The sequence below is a fragment of the Microtus oregoni genome, unplaced genomic scaffold (genome assembly GCF_018167655.1).
Source record: "Microtus oregoni isolate MIOR12 unplaced genomic scaffold, Mior012 000016F_ref0000370, whole genome shotgun sequence".
NCBI lineage: Eukaryota > Metazoa > Chordata > Mammalia > Rodentia > Cricetidae > Microtus > Microtus oregoni.
The window spans coordinates 1,432,599-1,450,500 of NW_024543075.1; the positions used below are offsets into that span (position 1 = coordinate 1,432,599).

The 17,902-nt window shown below is 52.4% G+C and overlaps 1 protein-coding gene across 4 annotated transcripts in view; it reads left to right on the forward strand.

The window, feature by feature from the left end:
• The window catches only part of Nadsyn1 (NAD synthetase 1), a 28,528-nt gene extending 11,200 nt beyond the window's left edge, over window positions 1-17,328 (forward strand). For all 4 annotated transcript variants that reach the window (XM_041666569.1, XM_041666570.1, XM_041666571.1 and 1 more), the window contains 14 exons: window positions 120-237; window positions 1,604-1,735; window positions 3,394-3,468; window positions 4,035-4,159; window positions 4,692-4,740; window positions 5,157-5,259; window positions 6,925-7,093; window positions 8,688-8,823; window positions 9,502-9,608; window positions 13,058-13,189; window positions 13,892-13,961; window positions 14,405-14,533; window positions 14,952-15,128; window positions 16,821-17,328. In XM_041666569.1, the coding sequence (XP_041522503.1) occupies window positions 120-237; window positions 1,604-1,735; window positions 3,394-3,468; window positions 4,035-4,159; window positions 4,692-4,740; window positions 5,157-5,259; window positions 6,925-7,093; window positions 8,688-8,823; window positions 9,502-9,608; window positions 13,058-13,189; window positions 13,892-13,961; window positions 14,405-14,533; window positions 14,952-15,128; window positions 16,821-16,871 (1,573 nt within the window). In that variant the 3' untranslated portion in view covers window positions 16,872-17,328. The remainder of the gene's footprint in view (window positions 1-119; window positions 238-1,603; window positions 1,736-3,393; window positions 3,469-4,034; window positions 4,160-4,691; window positions 4,741-5,156; window positions 5,260-6,924; window positions 7,094-8,687; window positions 8,824-9,501; window positions 9,609-13,057; window positions 13,190-13,891; window positions 13,962-14,404; window positions 14,534-14,951; window positions 15,129-16,820) is intronic.
• The last annotated feature ends 574 nt before the right edge of the window (window positions 17,329-17,902 follow it).

The following is a 17,902-nucleotide window of genomic DNA, read 5'->3' on the forward strand; positions in this document are numbered from 1 at the left end:
CAGTGGGAGGACCCAGACTTTGTAGCCTCTTGAGGTCATGGCCTTAACCATGGAGGTCCCCCTAGATAGCTGAGGGGCCACAGGAGCTCAGCTGTCATTCTGCCTGCCTCTTTCCACAGCCCTCACGTCGACATGGGCCTGGATGGTGTGGAGATCATCACCAATGCCTCGGGCAGCCACCACGTGCTACGTAAAGCCCATACCAGGGTGGATCTGGTGACCATGGCCACCTCCAAGGTAGGCATTGGGCAGGATGGATGAGCAGTGTCACAAGTTAAGGTTCTGTCAGAGGAACCTCCAAGAGCAGTGGTACCTGGGGCAGGGCTCAGCCACCTCTGGTGCATACTTAAGGCTGTGGTTTGAAGCTGTATTTCATACACATGCTTGGTCCCTCCCAGGTTTCTCTTCCTGTATCCCCAGGCCCTAACTGCCATCATATAAAACAGATTCTTTTGACACTGCTATGAGGATGTGCTCCTGTCCGTGGTTGTCATGGAAACACATGCCAACTTGCATGCACCTGCCACTGATCTTGGATACAGTGGAGCAGTACTGTTAGTTCTTGGTGCAGATAGACATGCCACAGGTTGAAGATGGGCATAGACAGGGGATAGCATCCAGGTCTCACAGAGGTCACTCAAGGTCACCAGTGTGTCTTGTGGCTCTAAAGCTCAATGCTGCCTCACCACACTGCTCTAGCTGCAGTGGCCCTGCCAGATAGGGACTGCAGCATTGCACTGAGGGCTGAGGGACAGTAAAAGTGAATGTTCTATGGGATGCCTGACACCTGGTGTCATGTGACATTATTGGGGGAAGGCCTAACAGGTCTACTCACTCCTGGTAGGGAACCAATGATAGACCAAAGTAACAAGACCACCAGAGTTCAGTGTGGTAAGCCAATGATAGACCAACGTAACAAGATCACCAGAGTTCAATGTGGTAAGTCAGTGATAGACCAAAGTAACAAGACCACCAGAGTTCAGTGTGGTAAGTCAGTGATAGACCAAAGTAACAAGACCACCAGAGTTAAATGTGTTAAGTCAATGACCAAAGTAACAGGACCACCAGAGTTAAATGTGGTAAGCCCAATGAGTTTATTGGAATTACTCAGCGGTGTGGGTAAGGAGTAATAGGCAGGAGCAGGGATGAGTCAAAGGCAGCTGCATCACCAAAGCCCCATCGACAGCTCATAGGACTGGAACCCTGGAGCTCCCTCCACAGTTTGCAGGCAGTTTGACAGATCAGAGAGTCTCTGCCAGGCACTTGGCTGGTCTGAGAGCCTCTCAGCAGTTCTTACTGCTTATGTGACCTAGGAGAGGAGGGGCCACGTACATCTGCTAAGTTTCAGGAGCTTCCTGAGACTTGTACATTATTGACTTTCTGACTTTTCAGTTTCGAGGAAATCACAGCACATCTGTCAAGGCCACATGAATCAACGCCATGGGGCTTGGTGTCCCCACCTGCACCCTCTGTCCCTCTCAGAGCCTGGATGCCAATGACAGCTTGGGAAGTCTGGTGCATCTAGGTGTCCCAGTCAGGACTAGCGGCAGTCGCAGGTTATATAAAGCACTGACAGCCATACTGTCTCCTCTGCTTCTTCTAGAATGGTGGCATCTACCTGCTAGCCAACCAGAAGGGCTGCGACGGTGACCGTCTCTACTACGATGGCTGTGCCATGATTGCCATGAACGGGAGTATCTTTGCCCAGGGCACTCAGTTCTCATTGGATGATGTGGTAATGAGCCAAGCATGGGGATGGGAAGCTGCGTTCCCACTGCCCAGTCAGTTAACTGCTCATCTGTAGAGTTTCCCCTCCCCTGGCTGTGAGGAGGGATCCCCTTAGGGCAGGTTTTGATGGAACCCAGAGCAGAGAAAAATGTCCACGCTGGGCACGAGCTAGGGAGGAGGACCCCAGGCTATAGTAAGCACACTGGGGCAGATACCATGGTGTCTGGGACACACGGCCGCCTGGCTTCATGCAGGGGCTAGTGAGTATATTTGACTCATTTTGGAGGCTGGCAGGATAAAGCCCCCCAATCAGGGATTAGCAGGCACTAGACCTAATCCTGTTAAAAGGGATGGTGACCATCAGACTTAACTGGGGGCATTATCCTCAGGGGTATCTGGCATATCCAAGACCTATCAGTTTCCCCATGGCCTGGACAGCACACATTAAAGGAGGACTGTACCCTGTACAGTCTACTCACTGTACTACTCACTCGTGACAAATACCAGACAGGTCTTTGGGGAGGAAGGGTTTATTTTGACTCACAGCTGGAGGCTACCAGTCCATCATGGTGGGAATGCGTCACTGCAGGAGTGTGAGCCAGCTGGGCACAGCACGTCCATAGGGCACAGCACATCCATATTGGAAAGCACAGAGATGAGGGCTGGTGCTTAGCTCACTTTCTACTTTTCATTCAGTCTGGGACCCCAGCCCACAGGCTGGCGCCCCCCACATTCAGAGGGCATCTACATCAATAAACCCAATCTAGACACTCTCTCACAGACATACCCAGAGATTTGGTTTCCATGGTGATTCTACATTGTATCAAGATGACAATCAGTGTTAACCATCACCTCCCACTGTGCCCTGAGTGATGGGAAGCACAGAGGAAACACATCACCTCCCATAGGGAGGGGCTTCATGAGGCCGGCCAGGCAAGGGGATTGTGTGTGTGTGTCATCACAGTCCTTTGGCGGGGGTGTGAGGACATAGAAGACAGCCCTGCACAAATCCACCTCAGGGGCCACACAGTTCTCAGAGGGGCTGGTGAGCCGCATGCTCAGCTCCTGGAAGACTGGGCATGCACTGCCATGTCACTCCCCATGCTGTTCTCCCCTCCATCTTCCTCTGTGTTGACTTCATTTTCTGGTCATAGAATGGCTGCAGTGGCTCCAGCCATTCCATCTATAAGTCACTATGTGCAGAGCTGGAGGAATCATTGCTTTCTCTGTGTCTTTTAAGTAAAAAAGAACATTTCCTGAAACCCCACCCTTACCCTAGTCACTGACAAGAATTGTGTTGCCTGCTATAACTGGGGGTCACTGGGAGATGTCTAAATATAGTTGGGGTTATGGTGTCAGCCAGACAGAGATGCTGCTGGAGAGATAGTTCAGGTTGCAGCATCGTCAGGCAGCTCCCAACCACCTATCACTCTGGCACCAGGAATCCAGTGCCCTCTTCTGGCCTCTACAGAAACTGCACTCATATGCACAGACACACACATACTCATAATTTAAAATACGTTTTTTAAAAGGAGAAAAGGTTCAGGAGGGTAGTGGTGCCTTTCACCTTGCTAGGGACAGCGGATGCCTAGCTTCTGCTGTGAAAGGTCTGACCCATTCACGTGGGACAGCAGTCCTGTGCTCTCCCTCTGCTTCCCCACCTAGGAGGTCCTCACTGCCACCCTGGACCTGGAAGATGTCCGGAGCTACAGGGCAGAGATCTCATCTCGAAACCTGGAGGTAAGCACCATGGGAGAAACACCAGCCTGAATGCTCAGCAGGGCCTTGCTGGTGGCCCAGTATGCTGTGGGCTTGACCAGAGATGGTACTGAACCGAGGGTGTACCCAGTTCCTCTCACTAAGGATAGCATCCTTGAGGTTCACCATGTGGAAGCATGGGGCTCTGCTGTTTTTTCAGGGTACAGTAGCACTCCACCCAGTGGCTGTACACAAGGTGCCCACTGCTGCTCCTCCTGAGTTTTGAGTGAGCATGGGTTCTTTTTCCTGGGTGTATCTGTCCAGGAGTGAGCCCTCCGGCTCACGTGAGGCCCTCATGTTCAGGCTGTTGAAGAACTATCACACTGCTCTCCTGAGTGGCTATCCCCCCACCCATTCCCGCAGTACCAGGAAAGGTCTGTAACGCCTCTGCCCTTGCAAGCCCTGGTCAGCACCTGTCAGCTTCGATCAGTCCATCCTAACTCCCCATGGGCTCATCTGTGACTCCCATGGCTGCTAGAGTCCTACCCCTCACCCATGGAGGCTTCCAACTGCAGCTGTCACTGTGTCCTGATGTCCTCTCCCAATAGGCAAGCAGGGTGATCCCCTATCCCAGGGTGAATGTGGATTTTGCCCTCTCGGTCAGTGAGGACTTGTTGGAACCAGTGTCAGAACCTGTGGAGTGGACATACCACAGTCCCGAGGAGGAGATAAGGTTGGTGCCCCCTGGTTCTGGATCCCGTTGCTTTTTGGACATCACTATCCCAGTGGCTTCCAAGGTTTACAAGGTGTGGGGGCTTCAAAGAAACCCAAAATCTGCCTAGGGTAGTCCCTGTGCTTTCCTGGGGTTAAAGATACAGTGGTTGTCACATCATGAGTTCTAAGACAGTCCTTGCTACATAGTGAGACTGACCCTGTCAAAAGTAAAAGAATCCCTGTAGCTGATGAGGTCAGGCTGCCTGGTTCTGCTCAGCGTAGTCTCTCCGAACTACGTCCTTAAGCTCTGAGGCCTTGTGCCAGGCCTCTGTGTCCCCATTTCACGTGGGATACCTCTGGGGGTTTCCTAGACTGGTTTCAGAATTGAAATGCCCAGGTTGACACACAGTGCTTGTAGCAGATGGCCCAGCAAGAGCCCAGGCTCTGGGCTGTGTCTCTGTGTTGCTTTTTGGGGGCCCCATGCAGGGCCACTCTAGAGATGCAGTGAGCCAGGCTTGTGCCTCCAGACTCAACACTAGTATCTCCTGCAGCCTTGGGCCTGCCTGCTGGCTCTGGGACTTCCTCCGACGGAGCAAACAGGTAGGGTGTTTTGTTCCTACCCATCCCCATGTGTCTCTACTGGTTGGTGTGTGAAGCTAGGATGAGATAGTGGTGTTCTTCTTTGGGAGAGTGTATCTCGACTGGCCAGAGGCCAGATGGGTGAAGCCCACTTTGAAACTGTATGATGGTCTATGGAGCTGTTGAAAGGCGGGGAACTCTCAGATCCCCTGATGTACGCTTATCTAGGGCCAGAAAGGCAGCCTGGGCTCCCGTGGCATCTCTGCCCTTTAGGAAACCTGTCATACAAGTGGGCCATTTGTCCCCCCGAGAGATGGTGCTGGGCCATGTGCTCCTGTAGGACTCTGGGACTCAGAGGGTGGTGCGAGGCTGGAGATTGGCTGGGGCAGAGCCCATCTGCAGCTTGGCTCACACAGTACTTGGTTGACCCCTTCCAGGCTGGGTTTTTCCTGCCCCTGAGTGGCGGTGTGGATAGTGCAGCCAGCGCCTGCATCGTCTACTCCATGTGCTGCCTGGTCTGCGAGGCTGTGAAGAATGGAAGTAGGTGACCTGGTGTCCATTGGTGTGAGGAGGGAGGCAGGTTGGGAACCAGGCACGGAGCAGGGGACAAACCCAGGTCATGGGTACCATGGGTGAGGGAGGCTTAGTGGCAGGGCACAGATGTCCGTCCTTTTCAAGTCCCAGAACTCAGGCCAGTAACAGCCTTTCCTGGGTAGTTAGCGGATATAGTCTTGTCTGCCTGCCACTGCCTGTCAACAGTGCAGCCCTGGGGGAGGTGTCATAGGCTTTGGGGTCTGGCAACCTAGGTCAAGTCCTTATCTCACCATGGGTGCAGTGGCACTAAGAATAGCCTGAGCAGTACAGGAGCAGAGGGTTAGCCCAGAACATAGACCAGCCAAACACAGACCACAGTTAGCTCAGCACAGAGCCGTGGGTTAGTACAATGAGAGCCGTGGTACAGTGTAGGAGCAGTGGGTTAGTACAGTGCAGGGGCAGTGGGTTAGTACAGTGCAGGGGCAGTGGGTTAGTACAGTGCAGGGGCAGTGGGTTAGTACAGTGCAGGGGCAGTGGGTTACTACAGTGCAGGGGCAGTGGGTTAGTGCAGTGCAGAGCAGTGAATTAGTACAGTACAGAGCCGTGGGTTAGTACAGTACAGAGCCATGGGTTAGTACAGTACAGAGCCATGGGTTAGTACAGTGCAGATCCATGGGTTAGTACAGTGCAGATCCATGGGTTAGTACAGTGCAGATCCATGGGTTAGTACAGTGCAGATCCATGGGTTAGTACAGTGCAGAGCCGTGGGGCAGTGCAGAGCCATGGGTTAGTGCAGTGCAGAGCCATGGGTTAGTGCAGTGCAAAGCCATGGAATAGTACAGTGCAGAGCCGTGGGTTAGTGCAGTGCAAAGCCATGGGATAGTACAGTGCAGAGCCATGGGTTAGTGCAGTGCAGAGCCGTGGGGCAGTGCAGAGCAGTGGGTTAGTGCAGTGCAGAGCCGTGGAGCAGTGCAGAGCCATGGGTTAGTGCAGTGCAGAGCCATGGGTTAGTGCAGTGCAGAGCCATGGGTTAGTGCAGTGCAGAGCCGTGGGTTAGTGCAGTGCAGAGCCGTGGGTTAGTGCAGTGCAGAGCCATGGGTTAGTGCAGTGCAGAGCCGTGGGTTAGTGCAGTGCAGAGCCGTGGGTTAGTGCAGTGCAGAGCCGTGGGTTAGTGCAGTGCAGAGCTGTGGGTTAGTGCAGTGCAGAGCCGTGGGTTAGTGCAGTGCAGAGCCATGGGTTAGCCCAGCACAGACCATAGGTTGACCTAGAACAGATCGGTGAGTTAGCACAGTTAGCTCTGCGGGTACAAGGGCCAATATTGAAGCACCTGGGAGAGGGACTTGCTCATTTTTTTAGAACCCTGGGCAATGGACCAGGCTAGATTTGTGGTCTCTAGGGTGATCAATGGGAGCTAGATACAAGGAAATTTGGGAGACAGACTGTGGGGACTGAACATCAACTTAGGAGATAGCTAGGTAGGTGCCAGGAATGGACTGGGGCTAATATGTGGGAGCTGAAGATCAGACCAGGGTACCTGGTACCTACAAGGGCCCCAGGAAGTTGAACAGAGTCTGGCGCCTGGAAGATGTGGGCTGACTGCCTGGGCACTTGGGAGGGAGGCCAGGACTTTGTGCACAGACACTGATTCTCATCCTGCCATGGCGGCTCTAGATCAGCAGGTGCTGGCAGACATCCAAAGTCTGGTGAACAAAAACAGCTACACCCCGCAAGATCCCCAGGAGCTCTGCGGACGCCTGTTCACCACTTGCTACATGGCCAGTGAGAACTCCTCCCAGGAGACCCACAGCAGGGCCACAGAGCTAGCTCAGCAGATTGGAAGGTAGGACTCCATCCTGTGCTGAGCTCAGGCTGGCACCGTGGCAGACGTCAGAGCTGGTGACAAGCCTGTCGCTGTAGTGTCCTTGTGTGTATCTGGCAGCTGAGTGAAATGCTGTGGGTTTGAGCCCAGACTGTACAGTTCACATGCATGTACACGCATAAACATCCGTCATCCAGTCTTACCCCTAGGTGCAGTTTCAGGGCATATATTCCCATCAGCGAGATACCATAGAGCTGGTCCAGCAGACTTTGGATGTAGCTCGCAGGCTTTGTGGGGAAGATGAAGACTTTTCCAGGAGGCATGAGTCTGCCTCATCTAGAATATTCTTTTATTCAGGCTCTTTGGGAAATCAAGAAACTGCCTGTCACATTCCTGTGTACAGCCAGAAGCTTCCCTACCAGCAGGTTCCATACCTGGGCTTACGCTCATAGGGTTACAAGCCCAAACAGTTACCTCTGCAGGACGTTCCTGGTTGTCAGCTTTGTCACAATGATGAGAGGAGGAAATGGGCCAAACCTCCATTGACGGATGGATAGTTAAACACAATGTCATGTGCCCACACTGGAGTATCGTTCTGATGTGAGAAGGTGTGGAGCGCCTCCAAAGCATAAGTGATGCTTAGAACTGTCGTGCTGAGTGAAATCACCAGGTCTCAAAGGCCACGATATACACCACTCCATTTCTGTGAGTTGCCCAGCCTAGCCTACCCACAGTGGATTTATCAGTCCAGACAGTGGACTGGCAGTTGTCAAGCTGGGGCGAATGGGAGTAGGGAGTGTTGGCTGCTGGGCAGGATTTCTTTCTGGCCTGGTGAGTTCTGGCACTAGATGGCAAGTAGTAATGGTTTTGTAGTGTTGTTACTGTGCTGGCCATGGCTGAGTCACATGCTCTAAGATGACAGTAGAGGACCAGCAAGAGGGCTCAGCAGGGAAAGGTGCTTGCCACCAAGTCTGATGACCAGAATTCAATCCCTTCGACCCACATCCTGGAAGGAGAGACTGACTCCCAAAAGTTGTTCTCTGACATCCACACATGCCATGGAATGTGTGCCCCCCAATACACATGATAAAAAATTTTATTATTTCTAATTATTTATGTAGTGTGGACAGGTGCATATAAGTGGCAGACGAGGCCATCAAATCCCCTTGGAACTGAGGTTACAGGTGGTTGTGAGCCAACATGCTCGGAATCAAGTCTAGGTCTAGTCAGTTAATCGCTGAGCCTTCTTTCCAGTCTTTTTTTTTTTTCCAGATAGGTCTCATTCTGTGGCTCTGGCTAACCTGGAGCTCATAGAAATCCACCTGCCTCTGTCTCCCAAGTGCTGGGATTAAAAGTGTGCACCACTATACCCAGGCCCAAGCAATATTTTTCAAAGGTAATTGTGATGGTGGCGCATGCCTTTAATCCCAGCACTTGGGAGGCAGAGGCAGGCGGATCTCTGTGAGTTCGAGACCAGCCTGGTCTATAGAGCTAGTTCCAGGACAGGATCCAAAGCCACAGAGAAACCCTGTCTCGAAAAACCAAAAAAAAAAAAAAAAAAAAAGAGCTTGTCTTAGCACACCTGTGCTGACCCCTCTCACCCCTGCCCTTCCAGCTACCACATCAATCTGAGCATTGACACTGCCGTGAAGGCTGTCCTGGGCATCTTCAGCCTGGTGACCGGGAAGTTCCCTCGGTTTTCAGCACACGGAGGGAGCAGCAGGGAAAACCTGGCCTTGCAGAATGTGCAGGTAGGTATTTGAGCCTGGCCCTCATCCTCACAAGGATGCGGAGGGGAAAGCAGTGAAAGACAGGGATTCTGGGGATGAGAGGGGCAGTGCTGTGTTAACTGCCTGTATGCCTCACTAGAGACGCTGACCACACAGCCATGCTTTGGGCTGCAGGTCTGTGAGTGTCAGTGCATGGGAAAGTGCATGTGGAGGGTGTGCCCATCTGAGCCTTGGTGAGTCTGTGTGCTGGAGCATGACCACACACGAGTGTATGTGGGCACCCATGCATTTCATCCAGCCCTGGCCCGCTGGCCCTGCCCCACCCCTGGGCTACCTTGGTTAGCCTATATGCCACATGTCAACAGGGAAAGGAAAGGCCCCAGGGCTTGTCTGTTGTCAGCATGCCGTCTCTGTTTGCCCCTTGTGTTCATGGCCACCTCTCAAATGGTAACTAGTGTGGGGGGCACTGCTGAGCCTCTTCCTGGCTCCCCCTACTCGGTGTCTGTAGGATGTTACTCTTGGCACTGTGATCCTGCTGTGGACTGGTGCAAGGGGAGTGTGGGAGTCTTTTCCCCAGCACAGGGCAGCTCCATTCAACCTGTTTGTGTTCTGACTTGAATGTTCCTGTGCTAGGATTACATCGTAGTGCAGCTGCTTCCTGGGTCAGGCACAGGGTAACTGCCTTCTTTCCTCATCCAGGCTCGGATAAGGATGGTCCTCGCCTACCTGTTTGCTCAGCTGAGCCTCTGGTCCCGGGGCGTTCAAGGGGGCCTTCTTGTGCTTGGATCTGCCAATGTGGATGAGAGGTGCGTGTGGTTGGGAACTTGCCTTGATGACACCCTAAGTCTCTGATGGAAGTTTGATGTTTACAAGACATTATCTCTCTGCAATATCAGGATATCCAGAGACTGCAGACCAAGAAACCTCTATCTGCTCCCACCCCAGCCTAGTCTCATGCAGCTCAGGCTGCTTCTGCTCCTGACCTGCCTCCAGCTCCTGTCACCTCCTCCTCCTCCTTTCCTGTCCCATGCATGATAGGTCCTTTCATTCCAGTTTTCCACTCCAAACAAGATAGCTCTTTTTCAATGGGAATTGAAGACAAATCCCTTTTTCCCTTGCTTAAAAACCATCCAGAGGTCCTCTTGTTTCCAGGTGAAAGCCACTCGACCACAGAGCCAGCTGTGGAGACTGGTAGATCCCTTCCCAGGCTTGGTGAGCCACCACACCTCCTGTCTCACATGCTTCTTATTAGCTGGGGAGTTTTTAAAGTGTCATGTGTTCATCCATTGGTCTTTTCACCAGGCTGTCTGTCCATCTACCCATCCGCCTGCCACTCTACCCATCCATTCACCCACCCTTACATACATCCACCCACCTATCCATCCACCCACTGTATATTCACCGACGTATTCATCCATCCACCCACCCATACGTATGTACATATACCCACTCCCACCCTTCCATGCATCCACCCATGCATATATACATTCATTCCCATCCACCCACCCATACATACATGCATACACCACCATCCCACCTTGCATTCGCTTATACATACATACATATATACATCAACCACCACCTATCATATACACACACACACACACACACACACACACACATATATATATCCACCCACCTATTCATCCACTCAGCCACCCACATATACATACACCCCCTCCCATCTGTACTTTCATTTGGATTGATTTTGAGACAGCTTCTTACTATGAAGCACAAGGTAGCTTCAAACTTATTATATAAGCTAGGCTGCCCTAAAACTGGGAAGAATCCTCCTGTCTCTGCCTTCTGAGACTGGGATTATAGGATTGTATCACCATATCTAGCAGGTTTTTTATTTGTATTTGTGTATGTGTGCATATGCCCTGGCATGTATGCAGAGGTCAGAGGACAGCTTCCAGGGTCAGTCCTCACCTTCTACCTTGTTTGAAGCAGGCTGTCATTGCTCCTGCTGTGTATTCCAGGTTAGCTGTCCTGTAAGGTTCTGGGAATTCTGTCTATCTCTGCATAGGTGTGCTGGTATTACACATGGTATTGCTGTGTCCAGCTTGATGTGGGTGCTGAGGGATCCGAACTCAGGTCCTCATCTCTAACGAATCCTTTTCTGTCCTGCCAGCCAACTCTTAACTAATGACATGGAGTCTTTTTATGAAAGCTCGGCCTTAGCTTAGGCTAGTCCCACTAGCTCTTACAACTCAAATTAACCTGCTTCTATTCTACATTTTACCATGTGGCATTTTACCTTCATTTCATTCTGCATGTCTGACTCTGTGTCTCATTGGCTTCTCTCTGGCGCCTCGACTGTCTCCTCCTACTTTCTCTCTCTGCCCAAAGTCCTGCCTATACCTCTTTTCTAGCTGTTGGCCACTCAGCTCTTTATTAACAATCACAGCAGTGTATCTTCACACAGTGTACAATTATCCCGCAACACTCGTCCTTGTGTAGAAAATGCTTTACCTACAGAGCCATCCCCTAGTGCCCAAGACTGGAATCACTGGTGGGGTAGGGTTGAGAGGATGAGACAGGAGCACAATGGGGTCACCATCCCTCTTCAGCAGCACACAGCTGCTGGTGCCCATGCAGTCGGGAAATGCTGGGTAAAGCAGCTGGTGTTTTTGCCAAGAGATGGTGCCAAGAGAAGCAGTGAGTTAAGAGTTTGAGGAGAGATGATGAGGCACAGCCATAAGGATGATAGATGGGTGCCTGTGGCCTCTTGGGCCCAGGGAGTTGTGTGAGAGTGTGTTTGAGGACTTGCTAAGAGGACTTGGGACTTGGTATCAGGTTGTCCTGGGGCTGTGGCCTGTATTGCAGACAGACTGGCAGTGAGGTTGGGTAGGGACAGAGCAGCCTGGCAGTTTCCCAAGCCTGCTCCCAGTGATGTTACAAGGGATACATTCGGTTCCACACCCTGCTAGCAGCTGGTATAAAGGGCCACTTCCTGGGCAGCTGGTCATTCAGTATTTTGGGTACAGATAAACCCAGGCTGGCAGGCACCTTCTGTTGACACCTGCCAGAAACACCACCTCCCTGGAAGGATGCAGGGCTTCAGCACCGCAGCTTAGGCCCAGGGACCTCCAGCAGAAAGGGACAGGGAAGCCTACAAGCCCAGGTTCCCTACACGAGTCAAACTACTTGGTGGCTGCCTTCTGAAGGAGGGCTATTGTCCCAGGCCTGTGGGTGACACACAGTGAGTGAGGGTGGAGCGGGGTGGAGTGTTCTTGTAGATCAGGGTGAGGCCAGAACAATGGACAGGAGTGCACTGTAGGCCACCATAGCTGCTGGTTGATGTCAGCTAGCAGGAGGTAGAGGGAGGAAGTCCTGCCAGGGTCTATGATGCCATGGAGGGTGGTGGCCTTTCCCATGGAAACAGCAAGGAGAGCAGGATGTGTTGTGGGCGCCTCTCCAGGACCCGTGTCTCTGCTGGTGGCAGTCTGAGTCCCACCAGTTTCATCATCCCTCTCCTCTACCCGAAGACACTTACTGACGCTAGAACATTTGTCACTATTTGCCAGTTTAGCTTGGAGCCACTGGGTCAGCAAGAACTCGTGTGTGACCAGGATAGGAATACAGTGGCCTGTGGCAGAGCTGTGGCGGGTGGGCGGGGTTGGAAGGTGTGTGCGCCCTGAGTTGTTCTCACGGTCACTGCAGGGCAGCTGCTCCAAGCTCTCCCCCAGGCCTCTGCAGGCTCTCCCCACACCCACCACCAGCCCAACCCTCCCTCTATCCTCATAGCCATCAGCATCTTGATGGCGCCCTTTGGCCTTGATTCTAATTCTTATTTCCTTTGAGGAGACTTGGGGCTGTTTCTCAAACCCACCCTGTAATCCTGGTCCATCTCTGTGTAGAGTCCTCAGTCCATCTTCAGGGCCCTTGTTGCCATGAGAGGTCGCAGAGCTAAAGCTGTATATCGGAGCTTTGTAGCCGACTGAGTGTACACTTGTGCAAGCTCCTGCCTCCCCTTCCGAGGCCTCTGTCTCTCAGCTCCACCTATCTGACCCTGGCCTTCTAGACAAGCTGTTCCCAGAAGACTAATGGTGGTACCCAAGCATTCTGAGCCAAAATAGATATCCATACAGTGTACCCAATGTCACCCTGCTGGCCTCCTCCAGGGCCAGGGTTATACTAGGCCTCTGAATTCTGGGCCCCTGGAAGAAGGTAAGCCTTGGCCAGCACTGGTAGACCCCAGATCCCTTAATACCCCAGAAACCATAGAGACACCATCCTTTCTCCCTGGCAGTCTCCTTGGCTACCTGACCAAGTATGACTGCTCCAGCGCAGACATCAATCCGATAGGCGGCATCAGCAAGACAGACCTGAGAGCCTTCGTCCAGTTCTGTGCTGAGCGCTTCCAGCTTCCGGCTCTGCAGACGTGAGTGCTCCTGTGGCTCCTGGGTCCCCAAGGCCACCCTTACCCTGCTTAGCCACCTTATGCCCCACCTTTCAGCTGGAAGCATGAGGTCATGACCCCACCCACTCCTGTTCCTGTACCCACAGTTCTAAGTGTCTTGAGTGACAGCTCCTCCCAGACTGCCTTTCTCTTGCCGCCATCTCAAGGCAGAGAGACTGGTGCTGGAACTTGACGAGCCTGATCCCTGGGGTGTCTGTTGAGGATACCCACAGCCTGTCAGGCTGCTGCAGCATCTCTACTGGTACCAGGAAAACTGTGCCCCTGTTACCCTCACAGGGTCAGTCATGTCCGCAGGGGACCTTGGACATGTGTGGAGATCCCTTGGGTTGTCACAGAGTTTCTTCCTGGCCGCTTATAGGCACCAGCTGGGGACCCTCCCAACTGTCCTGCAGCAGGTCAGACTACCCTACCCTACCATCTCTGTCAAGTGTCCTGACCCCAACTACCAACAGTCCTGCCGTGGAGGCCGCCGGCCTGCACTCTTCACCTCCTTACTTTCCTTGATCTACCGTCCTTTGGGTCATGAAGCCCCAGGACCATGAGCCCAGGCATGGCCCTGCTAGGCATGGTCAGCCCAAATGCAGTTTGTCTAGGGACATATGCTGCCAGAGCTCGCGAGCCCATTAGCAGCCCTGGTGACTGACTCGGTGTGTCTTACTGCAGCATCCTGTCAGCACCGGCCACTGCAGAGCTGGAGCCCTTAGCCAACGGGCAGGTGTCTCAGACAGATGAGGTAATGATGGGGGCGTTGTCGTGGTGGATGTGTCTCCCCTTCTCGCTGGGTCCCTTCATAGCATTCTGTCTGCCACGGGACCCCGGCTCACTCAGGCTGACAGAATCCCTAACCTCAGATACTCTGACTTAGCTCTCTCGCTGTGGCTAGGGCTGACGAGGGGACGACAGGGTGGGTCAGAGGCACATGAGGACAAGCTAGGAAACAGCAGGTTCTCTGCCTCAGAGCAGCCTTGGAGTAGAAGTCAGTCGCCTCCCATGCCTCGCAGGGTTTTGGCCATTTTTTCAAACCTGCATCTCCTGGCACCCAGTGAGTTCTAAGAACCCTGGCTGGGCACCCACTTGCCTCGCCTCTCTAAACATTTGGTCCCCAACTGTAAGAGGCTGTGGGGTCCCTCCCAGCACCGCCCCACTGTGTGCTCGAACACACTTCTGTCCCCACAGGAAGACATGGGGATGACATACTCAGAACTCTCCGTCTTCGGCAGACTTCGGAAGGTCGCCAAGGCCGGGCCCTATAGTATGTTCTGCAAATTGCTCAACATGTGGAAAGACAGCTGTACGCCAAGACAGGTAAAGCCACGTATGATGTCGGGCAGCGACACCTCTGGGTGACCCATTACATACACAGTCACGTTTTACTCTGTCATCTTCTCCAGCTTGAGATTCCTGGCTGCCCTAAGTTAACTCGAGTATGGGCCAGCTGTGTGGGTGCATTGGAGAGGCTTCAGAATACATTAGGTCTCTTCCGGCCATAGACCCACCTGGAGGCCTCCAGGAGCCCAGCACTGGGCTGTCAGAACCAGGACTCTACAGTTCTGCAGCTCAGCTAGTGTCAGCCCAGCTGATATGTCTCCTCCACGCTACTGTCCGCAAAAGCCAGGGGCGGGGCTGGCACCTGCTGGCTGTTTATGTCCCCAAAAAGCAGGACTTTAGCCTCGAGTCTTTCCTGCCTTTCTAACTCGAAGCCCATGTGTCCCTTGCCCTCCAGGTGGCTGAGAAGGTGAAGCGATTTTTCTCGAAGTACTCCATGAACAGGCACAAGATGACAACCCTCACGCCAGCATATCATGCTGAAAGCTACAGTCCTGACGACAACAGGTTTGACCTGAGACCCTTTCTGTACAACACGGCTTGGCCCTGGCAGTTCCGCCACATTGATGACCAGGTGAGTCCTACTAGAGGGCTGTGCGTGTCCTGCCTGGGAGACATTCGAGGGGCTTCTCCTGAGGGAAAAAAAAAAACTTTTTTTATATGAAAAATGGCATGGTGTGGTGTGCTACTGTCCTTACTTCCACATGGGATTATTTTATTATAGATGTTGATTTGATTAAAACAATATATATGTATTTATTTGGTTTGGTTTGGTTTTTCAAGACAAGACCAGGAGGACCTTGAACTCACAGAGATCTGCCTGTATCTGCCTCCTGAGTGCTGGGATTAATGGTGTGTCCAAACACAGACTTTATATATATATATATATATATATATATATATATATATATATATATATAATTTTTTTTTTGAGACATTCTGTCTGTGTAGAACTCTCTGTAGAACTCGCTATCTAAACTAACTGGCTTCAAACTCAGAGTCCCTCCGCCCCTGTCTCTGGAGTGCTGAGGCTGAAGGCACCACACCTTAGATTAAAGCAAACTTAGCCCCCACCCCTGTCCTTTTCTGAAGACCACAGTGGAGACACCCACGGATGGCAAGTTAGACACAGCTTCTTCCCAGCTCTGCTCTGCTGAGGACAGGGACAGCTGCTCAGCACAGGGACAACAGTTAAAGATGGCAGAGTGGCCAGGTCCCTGCTGAGCTGTGGAACCCAAGGGACCAGAGGAACTGTCAGGAACCGTTGCTGTGGCAAGGACCCCGAGCAGCTGGTGTGCACTTTGAGGGTGCAAGGTATACTTGCCACCTCCACGTTGCTAGGTGCCCAGCAGGGTCTTCTTGGCTGAGCTGGAGTTAGTGCTTCTGACGTCCAGAAGAGAAGGCAGGAATGCTGCCAGATGGTCCCCTGCCCCTAAGAGGGTCATCTGGCCCCTTTGGTCAGCAGTGCCCAGGTCAAAGAAAGTTGGTGTGGGGATGGAAAACCCTCTGGGCTTCCCCTTGCAAGGAAGTGACTATCCAGCTGACTTTAGGAACCACCTCACCCCCAGTAACCCAGAAGACTCAGTGGAGGTCAGTAGGAGGTAGAGTAGCCCCTGGGAAGTAGGCAGTGACCACTAGGAAGCTGAGATGTGGGTCAGGATGCTGTTGTCCTGTGTCCCCTCTGGCCAGGCTGAGCCTGCACCCTGTGTAGCTGTTACCCACATGCTTTGTCCCTGAATCCTGCTGTCGCTGAGTCACAGGAATGGAACAGTGTGGCCATCAAGGGCAGAAGGTGGGAACTGCATCAGCTCTGATGTTTATTGTTGTTCTTGGTAACTATGTGGGGGGGATCTATGTGTGTGGATATGTACATGTGAGTAAAGTGCCTATTGACGGTAGAGACATTGAATCCCATTGTGATCTGCTTGACACCAGTCCTGGGAACTGAACTCAGGTCCCCGAGAAGAGCAGCAGTGCTCTCCGCTGCTGTTCTCTCTCCTCACCGAGTTCTGGCTTCTTCAGTGGTAGTAAGGGCTTGGTCACTTAACTCCCAACTGGCAGCAGTCCTGACAGATCAGCCAGGGATTTTGATGCTGTGTGTCCTTGTGGTGGGCAGATATAGAAGCATCTGAAATCTCACCATCCGTGGTGGCCACCAGGCACTCCCGGGCCAAGCCTTTCCCCGGTACCCTCTGCACTCAGTCCCTGGGTAGTTTCAGCAGTTTGAAGGGTGATGGATTCAGTTCTGATGGGCTTCTCTCTCCAGGTTCTGCAGCTCGAGAGGAAAGAACAGCAGGGCCTGAAAGACTGCATCTAGGAGCGGTTGGAAGCGCCATCACCTTTATGGAAGCACCTCCTCCCTAGAGATCCCTACTGTGATTTCAAATCCCTAGTGGTCAGGACCAGAGACCCTGCCACTGCCCTGCTGGAGCCAGGGTTTGTTTACTTTTCAGGAAGAGAGCAAAATTCATTCTAATGCCATAGAAATCAACAAAAATGCTCTTTTTAAAATGTGATTTATTATTTTATGTGTATGATCTTTTGCCTACATGTATGTCCGTGTGCCACATGCATGCCTGATGTCCATGGAGGCCAGAGAAGAGTATCAGTCCATTGGGACTAGAATTACAGATGGTTGTGAGCCACCATGTAGGTGCTGGCTGGGATTTAGACCTGGGTCCTCTCTGAGAGCAGCCAGCGTGGCTCACAGACATGCATGCAAGAAAATAAAAGTCATACACATAAAAATAAAATGACTAAAATTCTAAAGACAAGAAAACTTATTTTTGTCTACAAATGTGTGTCTATATGTGTGTGCATGGGTGCCCACAGCGGCCAAAAGAGAGAAAGAGGGTATCAGAGAGTCTGGAGCTGCAATTACAGGCAGTTGTGAGCCACTTGGTACAGTAACAAGCACTCACCACTGAGTATCAAGTGTGCGCTGACATGCTCGGTCATAGTGCTTTCCACCACGGATATGGCCGTCGTGGGTTAAAGGATATGCCTCCGTGTGGGAGTGGACCTGTGTAGGCAGAACTGTAACATGGCTTCTGACCAAGGCGGGCGTCTAGAGCAGGAAACACATGAGAAGGCCTCCCGGACCTACTACTCACATCTGTCCCCGTCCGTGTCCCCCCCCCCCCCCCCCCCCCGCGTCCCTTCCTGGGTTCTGGTGGGATCCTGGATGCTTCTCCAAGTTTGCTTATATGGAGTCTGGAAGCCAGCCATCCTTTCCTTGTCCTGTGGGGTCCTGCATGGTCCGGGAGCAGGACTGATATGGGATGGCATCTGGCCCCTTTCTCTGCCTAGATAACCCTTCAGGGCTTCCCTCTCCCCTGCATCTATACC